The sequence below is a fragment of the Lynx canadensis genome, chromosome X (genome assembly GCF_007474595.2).
Source record: "Lynx canadensis isolate LIC74 chromosome X, mLynCan4.pri.v2, whole genome shotgun sequence".
Classification (NCBI taxonomy): Eukaryota; Metazoa; Chordata; class Mammalia; order Carnivora; family Felidae; genus Lynx; species Lynx canadensis.
Genome location: NC_044321.2, coordinates 40,128,283 through 40,153,672, shown reverse-complemented (window position 1 = coordinate 40,153,672; position 25,390 = coordinate 40,128,283). Strand labels below are relative to the sequence as shown.

General features: G+C 49.7%; 1 protein-coding gene across 3 annotated transcripts; it reads right to left on the bottom strand.

Annotated features, from left to right (window-relative positions):
* Positions 1-143: 143 nt before the first annotated feature.
* CHST7 (carbohydrate sulfotransferase 7) lies at positions 144-24,030 on the bottom strand. 3 transcript variants are annotated; one of them, XM_030305651.1, is made up of 2 exons: positions 22,349-24,030; positions 144-666 (listed from the first exon to the last, which is right to left on the bottom strand). In XM_030305651.1, exon 1 carries the CDS (start codon positions 23,839-23,841, stop codon positions 22,381-22,383), a length of 1,461 nt encoding a protein of 486 aa, XP_030161511.1. In that variant the 5' UTR covers positions 23,842-24,030; the 3' UTR covers positions 144-666; positions 22,349-22,380. The 3 variants fall into 3 exon arrangements, with proteins under 3 accessions (XP_030161511.1, XP_030161513.1, XP_030161512.1); XM_030305653.1 differs by lacking the exon at positions 144-666 and adding an exon at positions 11,188-12,452; XM_030305652.1 differs by lacking the exon at positions 144-666 and adding an exon at positions 15,105-15,414.
* Between the last annotated feature and the right edge of the window lie 1,360 nt (positions 24,031-25,390).

Genomic DNA, 25,390 nt, shown 5'->3' with positions numbered 1-25,390 from the left:
TGCTAAGGTTCTTGAACTCAGTATAGTTTCCTTCATATTCCTTTGTATGTAGACTAGCTTCTCCCTCCCACCCTACCCCCCCAACCGCGCAACTGAACTTCATCATGAAATCTGCATCCTAGCAAAACAAAACAAAACAAATCTTGTCGTTAACAACGACCCCAGGGTCATTTAATAGCACAAAAACAACAACACCAGACAGAAAAACTTGAAAGCAAAATCTTGTTTCGGGTCCGTGGGGTTCTCCCACCCCAGGGAGAGAAATTACTTTTCAAAAATTGGTTTGGGGGCAGGTGTAAGGGGGGGGGGCTGTTTGAAGAAAAGCCGAATGAGTCCACTTTAAACCAAATCGCATCTCTTCTTTGTCCCGAGAACGCGCTGTTGCTACGGCTCCAGGAGAGGCAGGTTCGGGCTGGGAACTCAAGTTCTTCCTATTTTATGGACATAATTATCCACATTGTGCGGTCACTTCCTTACTGACAACTGCGTTGCAACCAACACATCGGTCATTATCTAAGAGCTCACGATATCCCCGCGCTGCGGAATTGCACAGCCGTGGGTACCAAGCCAAGTCGCAGCCTGTGACAGCGTGAGACACCGCCTCCACAGTGTGGCTTCTCCGGTGCTGGGGCAACATGCTGAGCGCCCCGGTTCATGGTGACTGACCTGGAAGGGAAGGAACAAAGGATGTTTGAACTTCAGGACACAGAAGTCCACAGACAGAAAAGCCTGTTGAACCCTGACGGCTTAAAGGCCTCTTAAACATGAAGCCTGTGACCTTCCATATGGAAGCTGCATCATCCAGTGCTGGGAATCCACACCGAGGCAGGAACTGTCATTTCTGCTTTGTGAGGACAGGCCAGGAGAAAATGTGGCCCAAGAGGGGTTTGGTGAGGATGAAGATAGGAGAACGATGGGCACCCCCGTCCGCATGACTGCGCTTTCTACAACTGCTGCTGGAGGGGGCACCTGTTGGGAAGAGAACGTTCTTTTTTTTTTTCTTTAATGTTTATTTTTGAGACAGAGAGAGCACAAGCAGGGGAGAGGCAGAGAGAAAGGGAGACGGGGAATCCGAAGCAGGCTCCAGGCTCCGAGCTGTCAGCACAGAGCCCGACGCGGTGAGATCGTGACCTGAGCCGAAGTCGGACCTTCAACCGACTGAGCCACCCAGGCGCCCCGAGAAGAGAACTTTCTGAGACCAGCTGCGCAGAGCGGGGGAAGGCCTGGGATCAGAGCGGTACCTTCAGGCACTGACCACGGCACCCTCCATCCTTCACACGTGCACGATAAATCATGCCAACAAGAGTCGGCTGTTCCCTAAAACGGGGGCTGTCTGTAGGCAACAAGTCCAGCTTCCTACTTTGCGGCATCTGAACTTTACTCTTTGTCTCCTTACGATACCCTGCGCTAGTCCTGCCACCAGTTTCTTGCTCCCTTGTGATCCTTCCCCTTGCCCTGGCCATGTGCCAGATTTGACATTATGTTTTAACGTGCTGACACTGGCCATCGGCTCAAGAGGACTAGTGACGCCGAGCCTGGGGAAAGAAGCGTCTTCAAGATGATGAAACGTGTGCCGTAAAGATTCACATGGACAAGGTAATTTCGGGGCGCCTGGCTGGCTCAGTCGGTTCAGCGTCTGACTCTTTGGTTTTGGCTCAGGTCGTGATCTCACGGATTTGTGAGTTCAAGCCCCGAGTCAGGCTGTGCGCGGACCGCTCACAGCCTGCTCGGGATTCTCTCTCTCAAAAAACCAATAAATATTTAAAAAAAATTTTTTTCCAGAAGGGTTAGCGCTAGTTCCAGATAAGCTAGAGTAAACGCCCTTCTCCTTATTCCTTGTACAAAGTGTAACTACAATCCCCCCACATGATATGTAAGACAGAGATAAAACTCTAAAGGGTGGGGGAAAGAAGGTGGAGTGACCACAGACAATAAGGGACGACGGAGCCATGAGTTCCCTGGGTTGCCTTTCTGTTTCCCCTGTGTCCCGGAATAGACGCTGAAGATGCCAGCAGGCCGGAAACGTAAATGGTCACACACACACACACACACTTCTAGATTACCGCCCCCACCTGCCAGGAACCAGGTGGTGCACCCCTTCCTCCCCCAGCAGTGTCCGCGGAGACCTGCTAAAATAGATCTAAATAAAATTCAGAGATTCAAATGTATCCCAAATAGGATACAATTTAAAAACCACTTTTCCGGGTGCCTGGGTGGCTGAGTTAAGCGTCCACCTTCGGCTCAGGTCATGATCTCGTGGCTCATGGGTTTGAGCCCCCACTTAGGCTCTGTGCTGACAACTTGGAGCCTGCTTGGGATTCTCTCTCCCTCTCTCTCTGCCTCCCCCCTGCTCACACTTGCTCACTTGCTCTCTCAAAATAAATAAACATGAGGGGAAAAAATACACTGCAGGGGTGCCTGGGTGGCTCAGTCACTTAAGTGTCCAACTTCGGCTCAGGTCATGATCTCATGGTTTGTGGGTTCGAACCCCATGTCAGAGCCCACTTGGGATCCTCTGTTACCCCCTCTCTGTATGCCCCTCCCCCACTCATGCTCTTTCTCTCTCTCTGTCCTTCCCCTCTCTCTCAAAAACAAACAAACATTAAAAAAATCACTTATCGAGCCAAGAACCAGGGAAATTTCAACTTGAATGAGAAAAGGTAAGGGACAGGTGCCAACACTGAACCAACACAGACTCTGGAATTATCTGCAAATGATGTTAAGCCACTCTCATAACTATGCTTTAGTTAGCCATCAGGAACACACTTGATACAAATTTAAAAATAGAAATTCTTGGCAGGAAAATATTTTTAAAAATTTTTTTCAACGTTTATTTATTTTTGGGACAGAGAGAGACAGAGCATGAATGGGGGAGGGGCAGAGAGAGAGGGAGACACAGAATCGGAAACAGGCTCCAGGCTCTGAGCCATCAGCCCAGAGCCCGACGCGGGGCTCGAACTCACGGACCGCGAGATCGTGACCTGGCTGAAGTCGGACGCTTAACTGACTGCGCCACCCAGGCGCCCCATGGGAAAATATTTTTTAAAAAAGAACCAAATGGAAAGTTTAGAGCTGTCAAGTACAATAACCAAAATTGTAAAAGCCTACTAGATGGGGGGCACCTGGGAGGCTCAGTCGGTTAAATGTCTGACTCTCGATTTTGGCTCAGGTCATGATCTCACAGTTTGTGACCAAGCTGGACTCTGTGCTGACAGCTCAGAGCCTGCTTAGGATTCTCTCCCTCTCTCTCTCTGCCCGTCCCCGACTCGTGCTTGCTCACACACGCACTCTGTCTCTCAACATAGACATTAAAAAAAACACTGCAGGGACACCTGGGTGGCTCATTCGGTTGAGCGTCCGACTTCGGCTCAGGTCATGATCTCACAGCTCATGCGTTCGAGCCCCATGTCGGGCTCTGTGGCGACAGCCTGGAGCCTGGAGCCTGCTTCAGATTCTGTGTCTCCCCCTCTGTCTGCCCCTCCCCGGCTTATACTCTTTCTCTCTCAAAAATAAATAAACTTAAAAAAAACAACTGCAAATAAGATGAATTTTTTAAAATTTTTTTAACGTTTATTTTTGAGACAGAGAGAGACAGAGCATGAACAGGGGAGGGTCAGAGAGAGAGGGAGACACAGAATCCGAGACAGGCTCCAGGCTCTGAGCTGTCAGCACAGAGCCCGACGCGGGACTCGAAATCACGAACCCTGAGATCATGACCTGAGCTGAAGTCAAACGCTCAACCGACTGAGCCACCCAGGCGCCCCAAAGATGAATTTTTTTAAATATTCAAATAACTAACAGGAAGGCACAAAAAGGGAAATGGGAACAAAAAACAGGGAACAAACAGTAATTAAGTTTTATAAATGGCAAATTGAAGCCCTATAATATCAATAATAACATTAAGTATCAGTGGTCTAAGTTCACAGATACACAAAAAGAGATGAGCTGCGGCGCCTGGGTGGCTCTGTCGGTTAAGTATCCAACTCTTGATTTTGGCTCGGGTCGTGATCTCACGGTTGTGAGATCGAGCCCTGAATCAGTCTCCAAACTGGGAGTGGAGCCTAAGACTCTCTCTGTCCCTCTCCCTCTGCCCCTCCCCAATTCTCCAGTGTGTGTGCTCTTGCTCTCTCTCTCTCTCAAAAAGAACAAAAAACAAAACCAAAAAGATACCAGTAGAATGGTTTTAAAAACATGACCCAACTATATGCTGTCTACAAGAAAGTCATTTCAAATACCTTATAGGTAGGTTGAAAAGTCAAAGAATGAAAAGGAGTAAGCCATACAAACATTAATTGAGAGGGGAATCGGTGGTGCGAGACCCAGACACTTGCCACAGAGGGGTCTAGTGAGCTGCTGCCATAGCCAAGTCCAAGGTCACCAAGCAGCTTACAGGTTTTACAAGTTGCAGCGGTGCTAAAAGTGGGGGATCATTCAGGTCAAGTAAAGAACAAGAGCTTTGAAACAACAATGCCATCATTTCAGAATTTCTACAGGTGGTTCAGGAAATTGCTACAGTTATTGAAATTGTGTGAAAACTGATGACTTGGTTGATAAATTGCTACTTTTTAAATAAATTTTGTTTTAAGTTTATTTACTTAGAGAGAGAGAGAGACACAGCACAGGCGGGGGAGGGGCAGAGCGAGAGGGAGACTGAGAATCCCAAGCGGGCTCTGCTGGGAGCTCGATGTGGGGCTCGAACTCACGAAACCGTGAGATCCTGACCTGAGCTGAAACCAAGAGTCGGGCGGTCAACCGACTGAGCCACCCAGGTGCCCCAATAAATTGCTACTTTTAAATAATAATCAGACAAACAGGAATTCGATAGTGGTGATCAATGTACAGCCTTCCGAATGTGCTAAAAGCCATTGAATCGAACACTTTCAAGGGTGAACTGTGGTATGTGAATTCCATCTCAATTTTTAAAAATCAGAAAAAAGGAAGAATGGTTATATTAATATCTGGTAAAATAAACCTTGGAGCAAAGAAAATTACCAGGGGCAGCAAAGGACAGTATGTAATGGTAAAAGGTTCAACCCACCAAGATAGCAATCCTAAATGTGTATATATGCAGCAAACGACAGAACTTCAATTTTTTAAAAGCAAAACCTGAAAGAACAGAAAGGAGAAATTGACATGCTCACATCTATAGTTGGACACGTCAGTATCTCTCTAACAAGTGATACAATTCACTAGACAGAAAATCAACAATGATATAGAGGAACGAAATAATACCATCAACCAAGCAAGACTGAATTGACATTTATGCAACATTCCACCTGATAACAATAGAAACACATTCTTTTTGAGCACGCATGGAACATTCACCAGCTAGACCATATCCTGGTTCATGAGACAAACCTGAACAAATTTCACAGAATTGAAATGATAATACAGAGTGTGTTCTCTAATGATGAATCAAACTAAGAATCTATAGTAGAAAAAGAGCAAGAAATTCTCTGGACCCTTGGAAATTAAAGAACACACCTGTAAATAATCCGTAGAATATTAAACAACACCAATATATTGAATTAAAATGAATATGCAACATATCAAAATTTGTGAGACACAGACAATGTAGTGCTGAGAAGGAAATTTATAGTATTAGATGCTTACTAGAAATGATGTAAGGTCTCAGATGGATGATCAACACCCACCTCAAAAAACAAGATGAAAATAAATACAAGAAATCAGTAAAACTGAAAACAGAAAAACCGAGAAAATCCATGAAACAAAGCTGGTTCTTTGAAAAGATTAAAAATTAGATAAATCTTGGGGTTTCTGGGTGGCTCAGTCGGTTAAATGACTTCGGCTCAGGTCACGATCTCAAGGTTTGTGAGTTTGAGCCCTGCATCGGGCTCTCTGTTGTAGTGTGGGATCCTGTCTCCCTCTCTGTGCCCTTCCATCCCCTCTTTCTCTCAAAAATAAATAAACATTAAATTTTTTTTTAACTTTTAAAAAATATGTATTTATTTTTGAGACAGAGAGAGACAGAGCATGAACGGGGGAGGGGCAGAGAGAGAGGGAGACACGGAATCAGAAGCAGGCTCCAGGCTCTGAGCTGTCAGCACAGAGCCCAACTCGGGGCTCGAACTCATGAACCATGAGATCACGACCCGAGCCGAAGTCGGACGCTCAACCAGCTGAGCCACCCAGGCGCCCCTAGATTAAAAAAAAATTTTTTTTAAGATATGCTGTGTATATGTGTGTGTGTGTGTGTGTGTATTTTTTTGTGCGTGTATGTGTGTATACATACATGTGTATATGTGTGTATACATATATGTGTGTATCTATATATGTATCTATATATGTATATATATAGATACACAAACATACACACACAATGGAATATTAACCAGAAGAAATGAGATCTTGCCATATGTGACAACATGGATGGACCTAAAGGGTATTATTGCTAAGTGAGATAAGTCAGACAGAGAAAGACAAATACTGTGTAGCCTAAAAAAGTAAAGGAACAAACAAAACACATTCATATTGAGACCAAACAGGTGGTTACCAGAGGAAAGGGGGTGGGGTGGGGGAATCGGTGACATAGGTGAAGGGGACTAAGGACACTGAATTTCCAGTGATAAAATAACTAAGTCACAGGCATGCAAAGTACAGCATAGGGAACGTAGTCAATAATATTTTGTAATAACGCTGCATGGTGACAGATGGCGACTATACTTATCATGGAGATCACTTTGTAATGTATATAAATGTGGACTCAATACTGGAACCTAAGACTTCAATTTAAAAAAAGACCTACTTATGGGGCGCCTGGGTGGCGCAGTCGGTTAAGCGTCCGACTTCAGCCAGGTCACGATCTCGCGGTCCGGGAGTTCGAGCCCCGCGTCGGGCTCTGGGCTGATGGCTCGGAGTCTGGAGCCTGTTTCCGATTCTGTGTCTCCCTCTCTCGCTGCCCCTCCCCCGTTCATGCTCTGTCTCTCTCTGTCCCAAAAATAAAATAAAAAAAAAAACGTTGAAAAAAAAATTTTTTTTAAAAAAAGACCTACTCTGTATGATAACAGGAGGAGATGATTTTATTTATTTATTTAATTTCAGAGAGACAGCACATGTGGGAGTGGGGCAGAGAGAGGGGGAGAGAATCGCAAGCAGGCTCCGCACTTAACAGTGCAGAGCCGGATGTGGGACTCGAACCGGCAAAACCATGAGATCATGACCTGAGCTGAAACCAAGAGTTGTACACTTAACTGACTGAGCCACCAAGGGGCCCTGAAAAGAGATAATTTGCAAAAGTTAGTGCAACTAATTTCCAGAAGTATAGAGATTTCAGTACATTACTGTTTTGTGAAGCATGTGGAAAAGGGTTGTTTTAAGAAAATGTGGCCTTCTTTTGTAGCAACGTGGATGGAACTGGAGAGTGTGATGCTAAGTGAAATAAGCCATACAGAGAAAGACAGATACCATATGGTTTCACTCTTATGTGGATCCTGAGAAACTCAACAGGAACCCATGGGGGAGGGGAAGGAAAAAAAAAAAAAAAGAGGTTAGAGTGGGAGAGAGCCAAAGCATAAGAGACTGTTAAAAACTGAGAACAAACTGAGGGTTGATGGGGGGTGGGAGGGAGGGGAGGGTGGGTGATGGGTATTGAGGAGGGCACCTTTTGGGATGAGCACTGGGTGTTGTATGGAAACCAATTTGTCAATAAATTTCATATATAAAAAAAAAAAAAAGAAAAGAAAATGTGGCCTTGAAGTGTGAAGTCTTTCCTTCATGCTCAATTCACAAATTTGCTTGCACTTTTACTTCTTTAAAAATGTTTTAAACATTTTTGAGACAGACTGCGAGTGGGGGAGGGGCAGAGAGAGAAGGAGACACCGAATTCGAAGCAGGATCCAGGCTCTGAGTTCTCAGGACAGAGCCCTACCTGGGGCTCAAACCCACAAACTGAGAGATCATGACCTGAACCGAAGTCAGGCTTGACTGAGCCACTCAGGCGCCCCCACGTGCGCTTTTAGGAAAAGGATTGTTGGGGCGCCTGGGTGGCTCAGTTGGTTTAAGCATCCGACTTCAGCTCAGGTCGTGGGGGTTGATGCGTTTGAGTCCCCCCATGGGACTCTGCGGTCAGCACTTCAGATCCTCTGTCCCCTCTCTCTGGCCCTCCCCTGCTTGTGCGCACTCTCCCTCTCCGTGTCTTAAAAGAAATAAACTTAAAAAATGTATTTAAAGAAACGATGGTTTACTTACAGATTCAAAGTCATACTCCCAAGAGTTGCGTGTATTTTGCCTCCTGTGCGGCAGTTTCCCTGATTATTTAAATGAGCAGCCAGGCCCCAAACGCAGCTGGTTGGCTAGCCTCAGTGCCATCAAAGGGAACGGAGCCTCACTGCGATTGCGTGCAGTTGGCTTGGCCGAGGCTCCCTGCCCTCCGGTACAACTCAGGGAGGCACACGCTTAGCATTTTAATCACACTTCGGCCAACCTTCGAAGCTGGCATGGGGGGAGGGGGGAAAATCAACTTCCTGCTGGCTTTCAAGTTTGACGACAGAACGGCCACACCAAATGAACTTGCAGCCCTGCCGCTCTCGGTGGCCTTCCTGGCCCGGCTGGAGTCAGGTACGGCCCCCCCAGGGGCACGGGACAGCTCACTTCCCCCTCCCACTGCATTTGTAGATCGCCGCCCCCCCCCCCCCCCGGCCCTTTTCCAAGTTTTTCTTCGTTTCGCCTCCGGAGGTACGCACGTGTCCCGGCCCACACAGTTGTGCCAGGTGAGGCACCCCGGCTTGATCACCCCGAAAGCTGCTTCCCAGATGCTATGAGTCGGTGTGACGACGTGGTGCTTGGGCTGGGGGGGGGGGGCTGAGATTTCCGGGTATTCAGCTGGGCCCCGCTATCACGGGTGAATTACTTTCCAGCCCATTGTAACAGCCTTCCTCCTGGATCCCCTCCAGGGCAGATGGGCTGAGGACGGGCGTTAGGCTCCTTTTCAGTGGCCACGGGTGCTCGTGGGGTCCTCTCCCACCATCCCAGCCCGGCCTCACCCTCTGTGGATGGCATTCCTGACATTATCTGTCAACCCCTTTTTAAGTTTTCTTAACCCTCCTGTTTTAACCCCCAATGGGTGAAATGCGGCGCTAAGGAAAACGGAAATGAGGAAATGACTGACAGTGTTTACGACAATAGGGCCATTAAGATTTTTTTTTTTTTTTTTTAAGGAAGATGCTTGGGGATGATGTTAAAATAATACTTGAAACCCCAGAAATGTCAAAGGGCAAGCATTCCCTCACTGTGACTCTAAAGCGAAATGTAATAGGAAACATTTAGTTTGCTAATACAACCGCACCCCCCAAATAGCTAGAAATGTACTTAAATAGCATAAACGTTATAAATTATTTCCAGACTTTCCGTCTGACAAATCAAGTGGCAGGAGGGGGGAGGGGTGTTGCCACTATATTTGCACTAGTGGGATTTAATCCTTGAAGCAACTCTCGCTTAAGTTGAAAACAGGGACTGAATTAAAAAAAAAAAAAACAAAAACAACCCCACAGGGCTGCCTGGGTGGGACAGTGGGTTAAGCATTGGACTTGGGCTCAGGTGCTGATCTCACCGTTCGTGAGTTCAAGTCCGGCACTGGGCTCTGTGCTGACAGCTCAGAGCCTTGGAGCCTGCTTCCGATTCTGTGTCTCCCTCTCTCTCTGCCCCTCCCCGCTCGTGCTCTGTCTCTCAAAAATAAATGTTAAAAAAAATTTATTTTCTATGTTTATTTATTTTTAATTTTTTTAATGTTTATTTTTTGAGAGAGACAGAGCACAAGCGGGGAAGGGGCAGAGAGCAGGAGACACAGAATCAGAAACAGGCTCCAGGCTCTGAGCTGTCAGCACAGAGCCCGATGCGGGGCTCGAACTCACAGACCATGAGATCATGACCTGAGACGAAATCAGACACTTAACTGAGCCACCCAGGCACCCCCCAAAAAGTTTTTGTAAATAAAAAATAAATTAATAAATTAAAAAAAACACACAAACAAAAACGCGTGCCTAGGGAGTAGGGGGAGAAACTAGGGGAGAAGCCACTTGCTGGCAGCCCTCCAGGAGCTGAACTGCCCCCCCCCCGCCCTCCTCTCTGCTCACGGTGCGAGAAAAGGACTCACCTCTCCACTCCAGAATTCCAAGGAAAACCTCAACCCATGCGAGTCATTTGGTCAAGCTCCAGAGTCAGCCGGAGCCCAAATTAAATGGCCATTATACTTCCCCAATAGAACGGGATCAAATAATGGCATGTTTCTAGTTTTATCATGCCCACCCCCAGCGAAAAATGTCCCAAGTTTCTGAGCTCGCTCGAGAACAAAATGAATAAAATGTGCTCCAAACCAGTGTTTATAAAACTTGGAAACCGCGAAGTCTGCCTAAGTTGGCTTTTGTTTTTTCCTTTCATTGAGCTGCTCCGAGGTCTAGTTTTAATTGGCATACATAATTGCTTTTGTGAGTAAAGTTGTTCCCGACTCAAGTAAAGGAACTGAGTCAGGATCTTAGAACATAGATTTGATCGCCCACCTGCACATGTTTGTCATCTACCAAGTGGGGGGCGGCTCGGGTTAGTGTGGCTAGGAAGTGAGGGAGCTTGGATCTGTCATTCAGGCAGCCCTTTGGCCCCCACAGGGGCTACTGGTCCGTGGAGTTGGCTGCAGGTGGGGGAGGGGGTCCCTGGGGTGCCCCACCCCCCCCATCAACTTTAGGGTTCACAGGTTAGGATGTCTCGCCAGTATACGGCGTCCGTGCCCATCTCTTCCTTTAGAGTGAGGCACCGTGTCAGCTCTACCCGGATCTAGCCCTGTCCAGAGTTCAGTGGGGGATAAAATGGCCCCATGGCCAAGAGCAGGTTCACGTTGGCACAGGGTGTTGGCGTGGGGAAACCACTCTTCCCCTGGGCCCGTAGGACTGCCGGAAATTGCCATATTTAGGAGCAGGATGTGAATTTTTCCTGAGTTCAAAACTATTTCTCTTTCCCTTTGTTGGGAAATAAAAAGAAAAGAAAAGAAATGTAAAAGGAATTCAGTAGTGCTGGGAATGCTGTTATCTTTGGGAGGGTGTGCTTGTGTGGGTTTTTTTTTTCAGCCAACCACCTCCTTTTTTGCGAGATAGTCCCCTTTGCCATCCCTAGCTGGGGGTGGGGTGGGTGAGTGGGGGGGAGAGGGCACAGAAAGACAACAAAGGGTAACCTTTTTTATTGTTTGCAGAACCTGAAAAAATGTATTATTTTCCTTTATTACATCCATGTTGGTGATATCCTTCATTAGAGCAAGAAAGGGCCATCTACTTTCATTGCTTCTAATATCCGTACATTTAACATATGCCAGCTCTAGGCTGTCTGAAAGGAAGTCCTATTTTTAAAACACTCTTGATTTTAGTAGTTTTGGCTTACTGTTCCCATGATCTCTCTGAAACGGTGACGAGTCCTTTCTCGTAAAGTCTGGTCTCAGCCATGGGGAGAGTGACCTCAAAAGCTCTGGGGTCTTTCTCCCTGTAGCTCACCTGACCTGTCTGGTATGTAAAAACTGCTTCGGTTGGCCTCCTCCCAAGTCCACGCTGGCACCTGCTCCCGACTTCCTTCAGTTTACCACCTTTACAAAAGAACTCACGGTCCCGAGCCCCTACCTGCTCCCTACACCTTAAACGTTTCTGTCATGTTCCGTTTCTGACTTTTCAGGTAGGCTGGTTCCTCTGCTTCTGGCCTGCTGGTTGCCACGACCAAATGACATTAATCACACCATATGAATCTCTCCAAGCTGGCCTTCTAGACAATCTCATTTCCGGCCGGATTTGAGGCATCTGGCCAGCAGGGCCCAGGGACTGCCCTGCGTCCTCACGGCTCGCCCGGTGCCTTCTGGGGCTCCTTTTAGCACTGCTGTCCGAAAGAAAGGCTTAACAGAAAGGGCTTCCATTGCACGCACACACGTTCTGCCTCAGTGGCTGTTTCCAGAATGTCGCCCTACAGCAAAGCTCCTTGCTACTCATGTTGATTTCAGGGGAGGGCAGTCTGTTCACTCTGAACGTGGTCATCCTTGAAGTCAGACGTGGTGGTCGCCCTTCACAGCCCCTTAACCCCCTCACTGAGAAATATCCACTATCAGCATCCAGCACGACGGTCTTTAATGTGAACGAGGGCAGCTGCAGAAGCTGTCACACCCGGATGCTGGCGTGGTGCCTGCGGGGCCGGGGGCGGAGGGGGGGGGTAGGCAGGGAGCAAAGCTGAAGTGTTCCAATTCTCATGAAGACATCCCTGAGCTCTGCAACTTTTCTCCAATTGAAACTGCTTCCTGTTCGGCTCCCAAAGGGTTCTCCACTTCCCCATGTTCTTGAACTTGGGCCAGGGCTATTTCTTAGTCCTTACTGTTCTTACTCTATACCGCACCTAGGCAGAAATGTTTCTCTCAATAGAGCCAATTCCTTCAGTTCCACTACAAAGCAAGAGAATGACGAGCCAGGAGACCTCTGAGAGAGAGAGAGAGAGGGAGGGAGAGGGAGAGAGAAAGAAAAAGAGAGAAGTTCATTTCTTTTCTCTTTACTTTAAAAAAATGTTTATTTAGCGGCGCCTGGGTGGCTCAGTTGGTTGGGCATCCGACTTCGGCTCAGGTCATGATCTCACGGTTTGTGAGTTCGAGCCCTGTGTCGGGCTCTGTGCTGACAGCTCGGAGCCTGGAGCCTGCTTCGGATTCTGTGTCTCCCTCTCTCTCTGCCCCTCCCCCACTCATGCTCTGTCTCTCTCTGTCTCAAAAATAAATAAAAAATTAAAAAAAATTTTTTTTTTAAACTTTATTTAGAGAGAGTGGGGAAGGGGCAGGGAGAGAGGGAGAGAGAATCCTAAGCACGCTCCACACAGGGCTCGAACTCACAAACCACAAGACAATGGCCTGAGCCAAAATTGAGAGCTAGATACTTAACCGACTGAGCCACCCAGGTGCCTGGAGAGAGGTTCATTTCTAACTCACTTTGTTCAGCTGGAACTCAGACCCATAAAAGACCAGTTGTGCGTTTTTCAGTTTCTGGTCTTCTCCGGGCTGTTCATGCTGCCAGCAGCCTGAGAAAAGGCATACTGAGGAATTTTAAGCCAGCTGCTTATAAATGTTTTTTAAAAGCATCGCTCGGACTATTTATATGACATTTGTATTCATGGGAAGAAAATCTCTGCCCAGACTGAAAAAAACTTCTTTGAAAACCCTCTGAATCCTTCCTCAACAACTGCAAAGGGGCATTTGTGCCCTCCCGCTGCCCCAGACAACAAAGAGGGCTCTCAGGAGCACCGAGACCGTGCACAACGGGTTAAACCTTATTTAAAATCAGCGAAATCCCCCCAGTGATAGCGTCCCGAAATAGTGGAAGTTCAAAGTCAATAGGTAGAACCCACTGCAACAGCACCACAAGGCCAGTCCTAAGCCGGCGGTCACGTGTCTGCCTGGTTTTATATAAAGATGATCATTTTGATTTCACAGCGTACCCAGTCCTTCAGAAGGGATCACGGGAACGACACCTGCCAAATACATGTGGAGTCCAGGAGGCTAAGAAGGCGATTTCGTCGGGGCATCCTGGTCACCACAACCGGACATGTAGGCAATTATTTACGGTCTGAGAGGCGCTGTGGGATCAGAGAGAGCCCGGGCTCTGGGGGGAAGCGTTTTTCCACCCATCACACTAGCCAAGATGAAAAAATTAGGGAAAATGCACGTTGTTGAAAGTCTGGGAAACAGACACTCCCAGAAACGCTGGGAGTGAACACTAGAGCAACTTCAAAGAACTTTACCTCTCAAAATGTAAAAAGTGTGCACCCTTTGCTATGCAAGGTCACCTGTTAAGCCATCCTACTGTAGCGTTTTTCTTAGACACATACTTAACACTTACACACGATTACAAATGTAGCAATGAGGGGCGCCTGGGTGGCTGAGTCAGTTAAGCGTCCCAACTCTTGATTTCAGCTCAGGTCACGATCTCACAGTTCACGAGATCGAGCCCCGCGTCAGGTTCTGCGCTGACAGCACAGAGCCTGCTTGGGATTCTCTCTCTCCCTCTTTCTCTGCCTCTCTCTGTCTCCCCAAATAAATAAACATGAAAAAACGTAGCAATGTCACGTTGGGACTGGGAACTAATGAAATATGTTAAAGTACACTCCTATAATGTTTTACCAAGTTTCATTATTTTAGTTCTGTAACCTTTATTAGTTTTTAATTTATTTTTGAGAGAGAGAGCGTGCACGCAGGGGACGGGCAGAGAGAGAGGTGGGGACAGCGCATCCAAAGCGGGCTCCACGCTGACAGCACAAGCCCAGTGAGGGGCTGGATCTCGTGAACCAAACTGTGAGATCATGACCTGAGCCATCCAGGTGCCCCGATTCCTGTACCCTTTGTATCATACCTCACACGTTAGATTTTGTCACAACTGGATTAGTGGAAGCAGAGGAATCCAGTTCGCGATTTTCTGAAACACTGGCACAAAAAAGGTAAGAGAACAGTGCCTTAGAAAAGATTCTTCGTAAAAGATCACCAGAAAAACCCCTAAACAAAAGCTAAAGAATCGTGAAGTTTAATCTGAATAGGTAAAAACTTATTACAGCGAGCTGGTACTAAGTTTCTTGCTTAAGCCCATAAATCTTTCCCTAAACGTTACTGATCCTCTGAAGGATAAATGTAACTCAGCAGTACGTTATGACACTGATAGCTGCTGGAACATTCCACAGAAAAACAGAAAATAATTTTGTAAGAACATAATGGCAACCATCAGCAGCTGGTATTCTCAGACTTTCAAATTCCTGAAAGCATATACAATTTTAGTCTCGAAACAGTCAACATTTTTTAAAAACCCAGCTTTCAGAATGAAAAGCAACCTCCCCTCCCGTCTTTTCCCCAGCACAGAGATACTGAAAGAGTTCCTAAAAATGTCCCTAAATAGCCTATGGAAAGAAAAATATGGCTTTGTATTTATTTTTGAAAACTTTTTAAATGTTTATTTTTTGAGAGAGAGTGAGCGAGTGTGCATGTGAGTGTGGGAGGGGCAGAGAGAGAGGGAGACACAGAATCCGAAGCAGGCTCCAGGCTCTGAGCTATCCGCACAGAGCCGGACGTGGAGCTCGAACCCACGAACCACGGGATCAAGACTTAAGCCGAAGTCAGACACTTAACTGACTGAGCCACCCAGGGGCCCCGCCCTCATATTTATTAAATGCAATCACTACTGAGACTCTCCAAAACACAGGTGACATCCGTGCCCTCGGCTGGTGGCCAGGGGCTGGCGGAGAGAGAATGTACAGCAGCCGACGAATTCCCCGGGGGTGTTCTGTCCAGCGCCGGACTTCGAGGACTTGCCCAAAATAGCGATTTAGAATCTGGAACTTGTGACTTCTCTCCACCCTCTTCTTCAGACTCACGTTCTTGATTACTCTCATCAGAGACGTCATGTTTCTGGACTTAAGCAGATGGAAGCAAAAATGCATGATAGCATGGAAATTGGTGCAGCCACTACGGAAACCAGTATGGCAGTTCCTTGAAAAAGGTAAACCCACAACCGCCACATGATCGGGGAAGTCTCCTTCTGGGTATTTCTCCAGAGGAAACAAAAACACTAACTCAAAAAGATACCTGCACCTCCGTGTTCACTACGGCATTATTTACAATAGAGGAATGGATAAAGAAACTACGGCTTAGATATACACGATGCAGGATTATTCAGCCACAAACCACAAGGGAATCTCGTCATTTGCGAGAATATGGATGGCCCTTGAGAACATCATGCTTATGAAATAAGTCAGATGGAAAAAAGACAAATACTGTATGATCTTACTTATGTGGGGAATCCAAAAAACAAACACACTCAGAGAGAGAGCAGGTTGGTACTTTCCAGAGCCAGGCGGGCGAAATGGGCGAAAGGGGTCAAAACGCACAAACTTCCAGGTATGAAATAAATAAGTCGTGGACATGCAGTATGGTACACTTGAAAGTTGGTAAGAGAGTAGATCTTAAAAGTTCTCATTAGAAGAAAACAAATTAACTACAAGCGGAGGCAGACGTTAACTAGACTGTGATCGCTTCACGATATACGCGAATATTGAATCAGTACGTCGTTCACCTGAAACTAACACGGTGTCCTATGTCAATTATCTCTCAATTAGAAATGTTTTAAGGAAATAAAAATAAGAAGACTGAACTAGACTGCAAAGGCTAACTATGCTTGATTTCACATAAAACGTTTCTAGACAGATACCCCAAGACATGTCTGTCTTCTAGGAAACACATGTGGTTGCTTCTGGGAAGTAAGACTGGCGGGTTATTTTAAGTTTTAAGCTCTTTCTCCACCGTGTGCTTATGTTATTTCTAAAATAATTTTAGATGCTAGTTTCAAGATAGCACCTGATTGCAATCCTCCGGCTGTGTTATCCTTGACAGTTACCCAACCTCTCTGAGCTGGTTTCACCATCCAAAAATGGGGATACTGTGTACTTCATAAGGCTGAGGTGAAGACACTCAGACAACACGCATTAAGCATGTAACAGTGCACAAACTAGGCACACAATAAATGTCGCCTCCCCTCAGCTCCAAGAAGCCCTGAAAATCCTCTTGACCTCCTCTTCTTACTGGTAAGAACACTAAAGCCAAAAAAGGTTTAGGGACTTGCCCAAGGTCAGTCAAGAAGTAACCAGGGAGCACCTGGGTGGCTCAGTAGATTAATCGTCCGACTTCGGCTCAGGTCATGATCTCACGGTTTGTGAGTTTGAACCCCGTGTCAGGTTCTGTGCTGACAGCTCAGAGCCTGGAGCCTGCTTCAGATTCTGTCTCCCTCCCTCTCTGCCCCCCTCTCTCTCTCTGTCTCAAAAATAAACATTAAATTTTTTTTTTTTTAAAAAAGAAGTAACCAGGAGAGGGGTGCCTGGGTGGCTCAATCGGTTAAGCATCTGATTCTCGGTTTTGGCTCAGGTCACGATCTCACAGTTCGTGAGTTGAAGCCCCGCATCGGCTCTCTGCCCACTTTGGATCCTCTGCCCGCCCCCCCCCCCCGCCAACTCTCTCTCACAAAAATAAATCAACATTTAAAAAAAAGAGGTAACCAGAAGGGCCAGGCTCAAAATCCTGGGTTCCTGCACCTTAACACAAAAATGGATTTTCATATGTGCCAAGAAATGACTTGGTTACTACCTTATGGCCACACCTCACTTCGCAGGAGCAGCCTCCTCCCCTGCCTCACCTGCCACGCTTGACGAGTCTGGATTTTTCCTAAACACCAAATCCACCATCAACTGAGGGGGTCCTGCTTGGGAAGGCAGCCCCACCCACAGGGGAGCTCGGAGAATGTCTTGATCAGAGGCAGCACTAACCTCACAAGGGGACATTAAGGATTTGGATGTGGACGGGTTTTAAAAACCTGTTTCACTTTTCAGTGCCTGGGTGGCTCAGCTGGTTACGCATCCAACGTGGGCTGGGGTCATGATCTCATCGTTCTTGAGTTGGAGTTCCTGTCTTCCCCTCCCTAGCGTGTGCTCTCTCTCTCCATCTCCCTCTCTCTCAAAAAAAAAAAAATCTTTAAAAAAATGCTTTGTTGGGGATTTGGTGGTGGCTGGTCATTTCTTTTTCTGTCTGGATAGTGTCCTTAGAAAGCTTTCTGATCGTTGGGTTATTAGTTTACAGTGCGCTTACCTCCTTTTCTAAATTCATTCAAAGGGCCCATCTATATCTTGTCAAGAACAAAGACCAGGGTGTCTTTGTTTTTATTTATTTTGAGAGAGAGAGAGAGTGTGTGTGTGTGCATGGGAAGGGGTAGAGAGAGAATCCCAAGCAGGCTCCACACTGGCAGCCCAATGAGGACTCGAACTCGGAATGGTGAGATCATGACCCCAGCCAAAACCAAGAGTTGGACGCTTAACCGACTGAGCCACCCAGGCACCCTAAGACCAAGGCCTCTTAGATGCCTACAGGAATGACATCTTGGGGCTTCCCAAGGGCAGAAATCAAAGGGAGACACGCTGAAAAGGACAGGACAGCGCATGGGTCTGTTTGGAACAGCACCGGATCGCGGGCACAATGATGGATTATTAAGTAAGAAGCTAGAGACAACAAAGCATTCGAAGGAATGGGAGAGAGTGATAAACGGGGCCATGAATAATTGAAGATGTTTTTCCCTTTCCATATTAACACCCTCCAGCTTCTTGGAACCTCAGAGCTCCAAGTGCCTTTACTTAAATTGCTGTGGCCCACAGTTCTCTGCTCATCAACAGCCCTTCAGTCCCTATCTGGATCTTGTTCCAGGGGCAAGAGCACCGCCTGGGCGATGACCCATGACCAGTCCAGGTCCCACCGTGGTTCTCAACTTTGGCCGCACAGTACAATCCCCTGGGGAGCTTTTAAAACACCCCAGTGCCTCGGGGCCCCTGGGTGGCTCAGTCGGTTGGGCATCTGACTTTGCCTCAAGTCGCGATCTCATGGTTTGTGAGTTTAAACCCCGCACTGGGCTCCGAGCTGCGGGCTCGGAGCCTGGAGCCTGCTTCAGATTCGGTGTCTCCCCCTCTCTCTGCCCCTCCCCAACTCGCGATCTGTCTCTTTCTGTCTCAACTATAAATAAACATTAAAAAAATAAGTAAATAAAACATTCCAGTGCCTGGACCCCACCCCACACCCGTAAAATCAGAATATCTGGGAGTGGAGTTCAGGTACTAACATTTGAAAATCAATCAATCAATCAATCAAGCTCCTCAGGTGAATGTACTGTTCAGGGGGGGGCTGAGAATCTCGGGTCTAAGCCGATCACAAGGAGCCCCCTCCTTTTCCCCAATTAATGGGCTAGTGCCGGTCACGTGACCAAGTGCTAGCCAGTGAGAGGTCAAAGGAAGTCGGCTGGGGGTGGGGGTTCTGGGAAGGTTTTATAACCAGATTGAAGGAGAGACAGGCGAGGGAAAACTCCTCCACCCCTTCCTTACCCGCTAACCAGCTTCCTTCCTGCATTTTAACAACGCTGCAGCGTCCTTGTGTGAGGAAGTGATGCTCGTTGCCGAGGCTATGATCTTGTAGCATTATCCTTGGGAGGATAAGCTGGTAAGTGAAAGCCGAGAAGGTGGAAAAGATGGAAGAGTCCTTGGGGACTCGGGTTGATGGCGCTCTGGTCCCCACCCAGCCCGGAAAAAAAGTGCACTCCCTCCCTCCCTGCCAGATCCTGGCTGTCCGGGATGGACCATCCAGAAGGTACTCGGGTGAACTGACGCAGAGCACCCTCCCCCCTTCACTGCTGAGCTAGGGGTGTCACCAGCTAGACCCCGATGCCTGACTTTTACTGCCACCTGCATGTACTCACTGACCTTTGTTCCACATTTTCCCTTAAACTCTTCTTTCCAGCTTCTCTCTTAGGCAAATGGGAACCAAAACCACCCTGACCAGTTTGAGCCTAACCCCTCCCCACTCGCACCTGTGGACCCCGGAGCGACCTCTAAAATGACCTCCAACTGTCAGCACCTCATTGTAATATAAAGTCTCCGCCCGAGGAGCACATAAGCCTCATTGACATAACCTGCAGGGCATGGATACGCATGTTTCCTTAAGGCACAGGCGAAGCCGTGCACGGCGACACCCGCCCCCCCCCAACCAGGCTCCCCCATCTAAATATTCGTCCTGACCCTTGGGGAGTCATGGCTTTGGAAGTTATTCCCATGCTCTCCTTACTTGATGCAAATAAAGTTCCCCTTGTGCAACAACTCCACCCGGTGTGTTTGCGACTCAGCAAGGAGCAAACCCCCCTTGGTTCTTGGTCGGGTCACAGGGCACGCGATGATGTCCCATGTGAAGGACAGCCAGGGGGAAGGTGAATAGGTGCCGTGGGCAGCCCGGGGACGTTTTATGGATTTGTCCAGTGGCTGGAACTCACTAACAATAAAGCTAATTGTGTCTCCCACTCCAGCCTGGCCGGGGTGCCAAAGGTACCGCCAGGGGAAGCCAAGGGGCCCAGAGAAGGAGAGATTCTGAGCTCTGGGGTCTAACACCAAGGCTACCCCACCCTCCCCAGCCCTGGTGTGACTTTGGGCAGGTCACCTGGCTTCTCTGAGTCCTGGATTCGTCATCTGTAAAACTGATGATAGACCAAAGTAATGGCACGTGTACAGTGTTTAGCTCGATGCATGTGTCCCTAGAGCAGGGCATGACAGGTTTTTGGAAAGTCCTGGCCAGCGACGTTACCTTTCTAGGAACCAGGAATTCATGCATTTTAACAAATCCACTGGTTCGTTGGGAGTGACATGGTAGGGGCCGATAATTTCGGCAGAAGTGTGGGAAGGAGGGCTCAGTCACTAACGTACGCAAGAGCCTAAGGCTTGCTCCCAAATGTCCCTGCAAAGGGAGCCTCGTTGGCCTTCCAAACAGCAGCACCAGCATCTGCTCCATAATCACTGTTACCAACACGGATTCTAACTTCCTAGAGGGTGAAGATTATACACTCTGTCCTCCTCTCTGTTCTCTTTCTTACCTTGCCCCAGCCAGAGCTGAATAACTGATAGTAAAAATGAAAACCATAAAGGTGTCTGGGAGATAGTTCTTTTCTTTTTTAAAGTTTATTTATTTTGAGAGAGAGAGAAAGAGAGCATGCGAGCCAGGAAGGGACAGGGAGAGAAAGCAAGAGAGAGACAGAGAGAGAAAGAGAATCCCAAGCAGGCCCTGAGCTGTCAGCACAGAGCCCAATGTGGGGCTCGAACCCACAAACTGTCCGATCATAACCTGAGCCATCACTTAAAAGACTGAGCCACCCAGGCACCCCCCCCCCCACCTTCTTAAAGTCATAAAATGCTGCAGAATTCGTCCTGGAGAGGCTTTCTTCCCTCAGGCCTGTGAGAGAGGGTGAGGGGCTGGTTCATTACTTACATCTGCAAAAACAGGATTAGCAGATGAAAGGATGTTTTTGTTAAGACGTGACAAGTCACACTGTGCCTTACCTTCCTCTGCTCTGGAAATCAGGAAAGAACACAGACTTCCTAGCAATTACAGAAACTGACCCAGAAAACCACTTGATTGCTGGGAGCAAAATCGCTCTGCAACCCTGGTCTATTAAAGAACAACAAAATCCGTCTTTATTAACATCTTCCACTTTGTCCTCAGAGCTTCATCCCAGGGGAATACTGAATTACACCATAAAATAATGAATGGAAACTTAAGTCACTTCCGCCCTCGAGGCCTGGCTTTTCCTCCTCCTCCAGACTGCACAGTGCAGAAGGCTGCACCCTCCCAAGACACAGAGTCGCACTCAGTTTGGGGAAACACGTTCCCAAGCCACTAACTAGACCCCTAAGGTCAGCATCATGCAGAACAAACTCTTCCCTCAGCCCAACCATGTACGGACACTGAACACATTTTGAGGTCATTTATGACCCATCTTAGCGTCTTACGACACATGCTTTATAGAGAAAGAACAAAAAATCGAGGGTGGGGGCTGTCTTTTCACGGCCAAAGGTGCTACTGTCCCTGTAAAGGTTCCATCTCTCAAAGGGATGCGGCAGAATGCGGGAAGCCCGGCGCTAAGGTCTTGTGGGCGCTAGAGGAAGCTGACCAGGCAGCTTTTGTGACCTGGTGTGAATGGGATGTGGTCAAATATCCTGCAAACGCCAGCCTTTGGGGGGCGGGGGGAAGGAAAATGCTACAGGAGCCAGGAGAAAGCAGAGTCCATTCTCTGCGACCATACCAGACCCTGAGACACACACACGTGCAAAAACCGTTTCAAGAGAGGCCTTTGTGCACCTGTATGCTTGGTAACTTAGAAGGAAAGCCCTGGAGCTGAGCATTAGAGAGAGACAGAGAAGAAGTATGAAACAGATTAGGGGTAGGGAGGAGAGGAGCCCATAACTGTGCACCAAACCCGGCTTTGGGCTTTCTCTGTGTTGCCAAGTTTCCCCACAGGACAGAGCGGTGTCAAGGTTAAAAAACAACAAGGACAACAAAAAAACCAGCTTCAAATAGTCCCCGAAATCCGATACTTTTCATGTCAATTTTCAGTCTCAAGTTCCATTATGACTGTTTCAAATCTTTGCTCTCTTCAGACCTCTTCCCTCCTCTCCCTCTCTTCCCCCTCCCTCTCCTGCCCCATGCTCAACAGGTGCTCAACAGGTGACCGACCCCTCCTACTTCATAGAGGGGGCCTATGTTCCGCCTCAGCCAAACTTAACCCCCTCCTTCTCGTCGCAGGGCCCTCCTCGGAGGGGGCAAGTGGCTAAGCTGGAGATCCCGACACTCTTCCAAATTCTACCAGCAGCGCTTTCCCACCCGCTCGAATCTATTCAGACAGGGTGAGATCTGGGATGGCACCCACCCCCATTCCCCCCCCCCCCCACCCCGCAGGCTGGTCTGAGCTCCCCAGAGGCCCTTCCCTAGCCCGAACCTTACCCGGATCCGTCCCGGGGGCGCACGACGGGGGGCTACGTGGCGCCGTCGGCCTCGGTCTCCAGCGGCTTCTCCTCATCCACAGGCGGCTCCAGGTCGTCGTCCTCTCCGCTGCGAGGATAGGCCAGCAGACGCATGGCTGGAGCGCAGGCCGCCTCCACCTGGCGCACCTGCTCTCGGCTCAGGCGCTCCCTCCAGGCGTGCACGGCCTCGCGGGCATCGCGCGCCGACAGGTGGAAGGGTCTGTCTGCGCCGTAGGCCGCGCCCCGCGTCATGTTGATCGCGAAGGCTTCGAGGGCGGCGAGCGCGCGCAGCCCGGAGAAGCGCAGCAGGCGGCGCAGCTGGGTGCGCGGCTGCCGCACCAGGTCCTCGTAGCGCAGCCTCAGGTAGCGGCGCCGCAGCCAGGCGGGAGCTCCGCGCGCGAACAAGAGATCGCGCAGCCAGGCTTCGCAGATGACCTCGAGCGCGCCGGTCAGGAAGAAGTCGGCGCGCGGTGCGGCGGGCAGGGCGCGGGACTGGCCCCCGGGCCGAGCGCCCACGCCGTGCGCCAGCAGCACGCGGTGGAAGCGGTCGCCCCGCTGGCGGGTGCGCAGCACCTGGATGCTCTCGCGCAGCAGCCCCTGCCTGGACTTGAGGCGCGAGTTGTGCACGGCCCGTGGATCACGGAAAAGCTGCACCACCTTCAGGTTGAGGCCGGGGTCACGCAACAGAGGCACCAGCACACCCAGGTCGAGGAGGCGCACGTCCTTGATGACCACCACCGGATACTTGCGGCACTCGGCCTCCAGGGCGCGTAGAGCCACGGGCGGGCAGCTGCGCTCGCAGGCGGCATCTTCGACGAGGCCGACCTCGGCGCGGGCACGGGGCGCGCCGGGGCAAAGCGGCGGCGAGCAGATGACCTTGTTGGTCCGCCAGCGGAAGAGGGCGGCCGTGGTGAGATTGGCCGCGCCCGGGGCGCGCGCGGCGGGGTCCCCGGGCGGCGAATACAGCCGCAGCACCGAGAAGTCGCAGCGGAAGAGGGAGCGCAGCATGTCGCGCAGCGCGCCCTGCAGGCTCTCGGCGTCGCCCGGATACAGCGCCTGCCATAGATGCCACATGGGCTCGTACAAGTAGAAAACGTCCGGGTGCTGGTTAAAGAGCTCGCCCAAGAACGACGAGCCGGTGCGCCAGGTGGCATGCACGTAGATGTGCTGCTTCTCGCGAGACACCGCCTCCGCGACATCGCCGCTGAGGTTGCCCGGGGACGGGGGGGAAGGGCCCGCGCCCCCCGAGGCAGCCGGCCGCCCCTCGGCACCCTGCTCGCGCTCGTCCGCCGCCGCCGCCTCCAAGCTCCACACTCCCAGGCTGTGCTGCAGGCCCGGGCAGTGCCCCGCGCCCTTGTCGCCGTCGCGGCCGCCGTCCAGTACGGAAGGGACGAGCAGCAGCACCAGCGTGTAGAGCACCAACAGCAGCGCAAACTTGCAGTACTCCCGGCGCCGCCGCCGCCGGCCCTTCATCGTTCACCGAGCCCCCCACCCTGCGAGTGGGTGGGGCGCCCGTCCTCTCCCCTTCCTCACAAATCCCGTCCCGAGCCCGCTCCTCCGGCCTCTTCGGGGCCCTCTGCGCCGGGAGGAGCGGAGCCACCCGCGCCCTGCATCCACAAGGGGAAACTTGGGAGGCGATGGTGCTGGTGTCGGCGCCCCTGCCCTCTCTCGGCTCAGCCGCTGGAGAGCCGCCTATTGGCTGGTTTGGCAGCCGCCCGCCCCGCCTTCGACCTCGCAGCTTCTCCCCGCCTCCTCACCCGCCCGGGATCGCCCAGGGCTCTGCCAGATCTGGGCGGGGTTGCTGCGGGGTGGGGACGGTGGTTGGGGCGCACCGAGCCAGACCCCACCTTTCCCCAACTCCTCCGTAGTGAAGTCAAGTCTTCAGCAATCGACTTCAGGCAAGGGAGGGGCTCGTGTGTACAGAATGTACCCAGTGACGGGACGTGGACCCCACCCGGAGAACTCCACCGACTCTTCTGTTTTATGTCCCCCGCCTGGTCGTCTCTGTCGTAGGCAGACTCGCCCCCACACTATTTAGAGCGGGGCTCCTGGTCACTATCCACATCCAGCGTCCCCGTCGGCCCCCGGGGTGGGTGTTCCTGAGTTCTGGATGGGAAAACTTCTCCGCTAAGATAAAGATACGCAATTGCACGCTGCATGGTGGACCGGAGGAATTGGAGGCTGCGTATTCACGTAGCGCGATTAATTGGTCAGGAGGAGCCTTTGTGAAGTGTTGTGTTCCTTAGGGTTTTGCCCGCTGAGGGCTATGCACCTTTTCAGACACCAAAGATCAGTTTACTCATTTGTAAAATGCGGATGATTTTTAGCACCCCCGTACCTCCTGACCTTGTGAGATTGGGGGGGGGGGCACCTGTTACCGCTGCATAACCTAGCCCGTTCTGACACGTGAGCGAAAGACATTTACAGAACTAGAGTGGTAGGATGGTGGACTGTCTCGGGAGATCAGTGTTTAAAAGGACCCATAAGCAGGGATATGTACTCAAGGATGGATGAAAACGTGACAGGAAGTCCGAGAAGCAGATTGAAGTTCCTGAAATCTAAAAGAGAACTAAAAAGGATAATTTTGCTCTGTTTCAGCAGGATAGTGAACACCCCCTTGGAGGAAGCTGTTGTAAGGTTAATGGAAGATAGAAAGCAAATCTGCTCACCTCCATCTGGGGAAGGTGTTCCAATTGGAAAAGTAAGAACATCGCCAAAGATCTCTGGTCTTTTTCATCACAGAAACTATTCCACCTCTGAAATCATTAGCTGAAGCATCCTGCTCTCTGTTCCCCAGCCTCATTGACCACTGCGTCCACCTTGGTCTCAGTTTTTCGTATTCTGCAAAGAGACCCCAGACCATTGTTTTGATAATGCTTCTGCCAATAACCTAAACTCCCTGACCTTCTGGCTTTTCATTACTCATTTGGCAACAGCTCCCCACCCCCACCCCGCCCCGTTTAAACCCTGCCTTGGGCTTTCTCCGTGCCTGCGAACACTGTTGCAAGAAGTTTCCCCACAG

Bases quoted from the DNA above. Each gene is read 5' to 3' on its own strand.
- CHST7 (XM_030305651.1), bottom strand. From the start codon at position 23,841: ATGAAGGGCCGGCGGCGGCGGCGCCGGGAGTACTGCAAGTTTGCGCTG.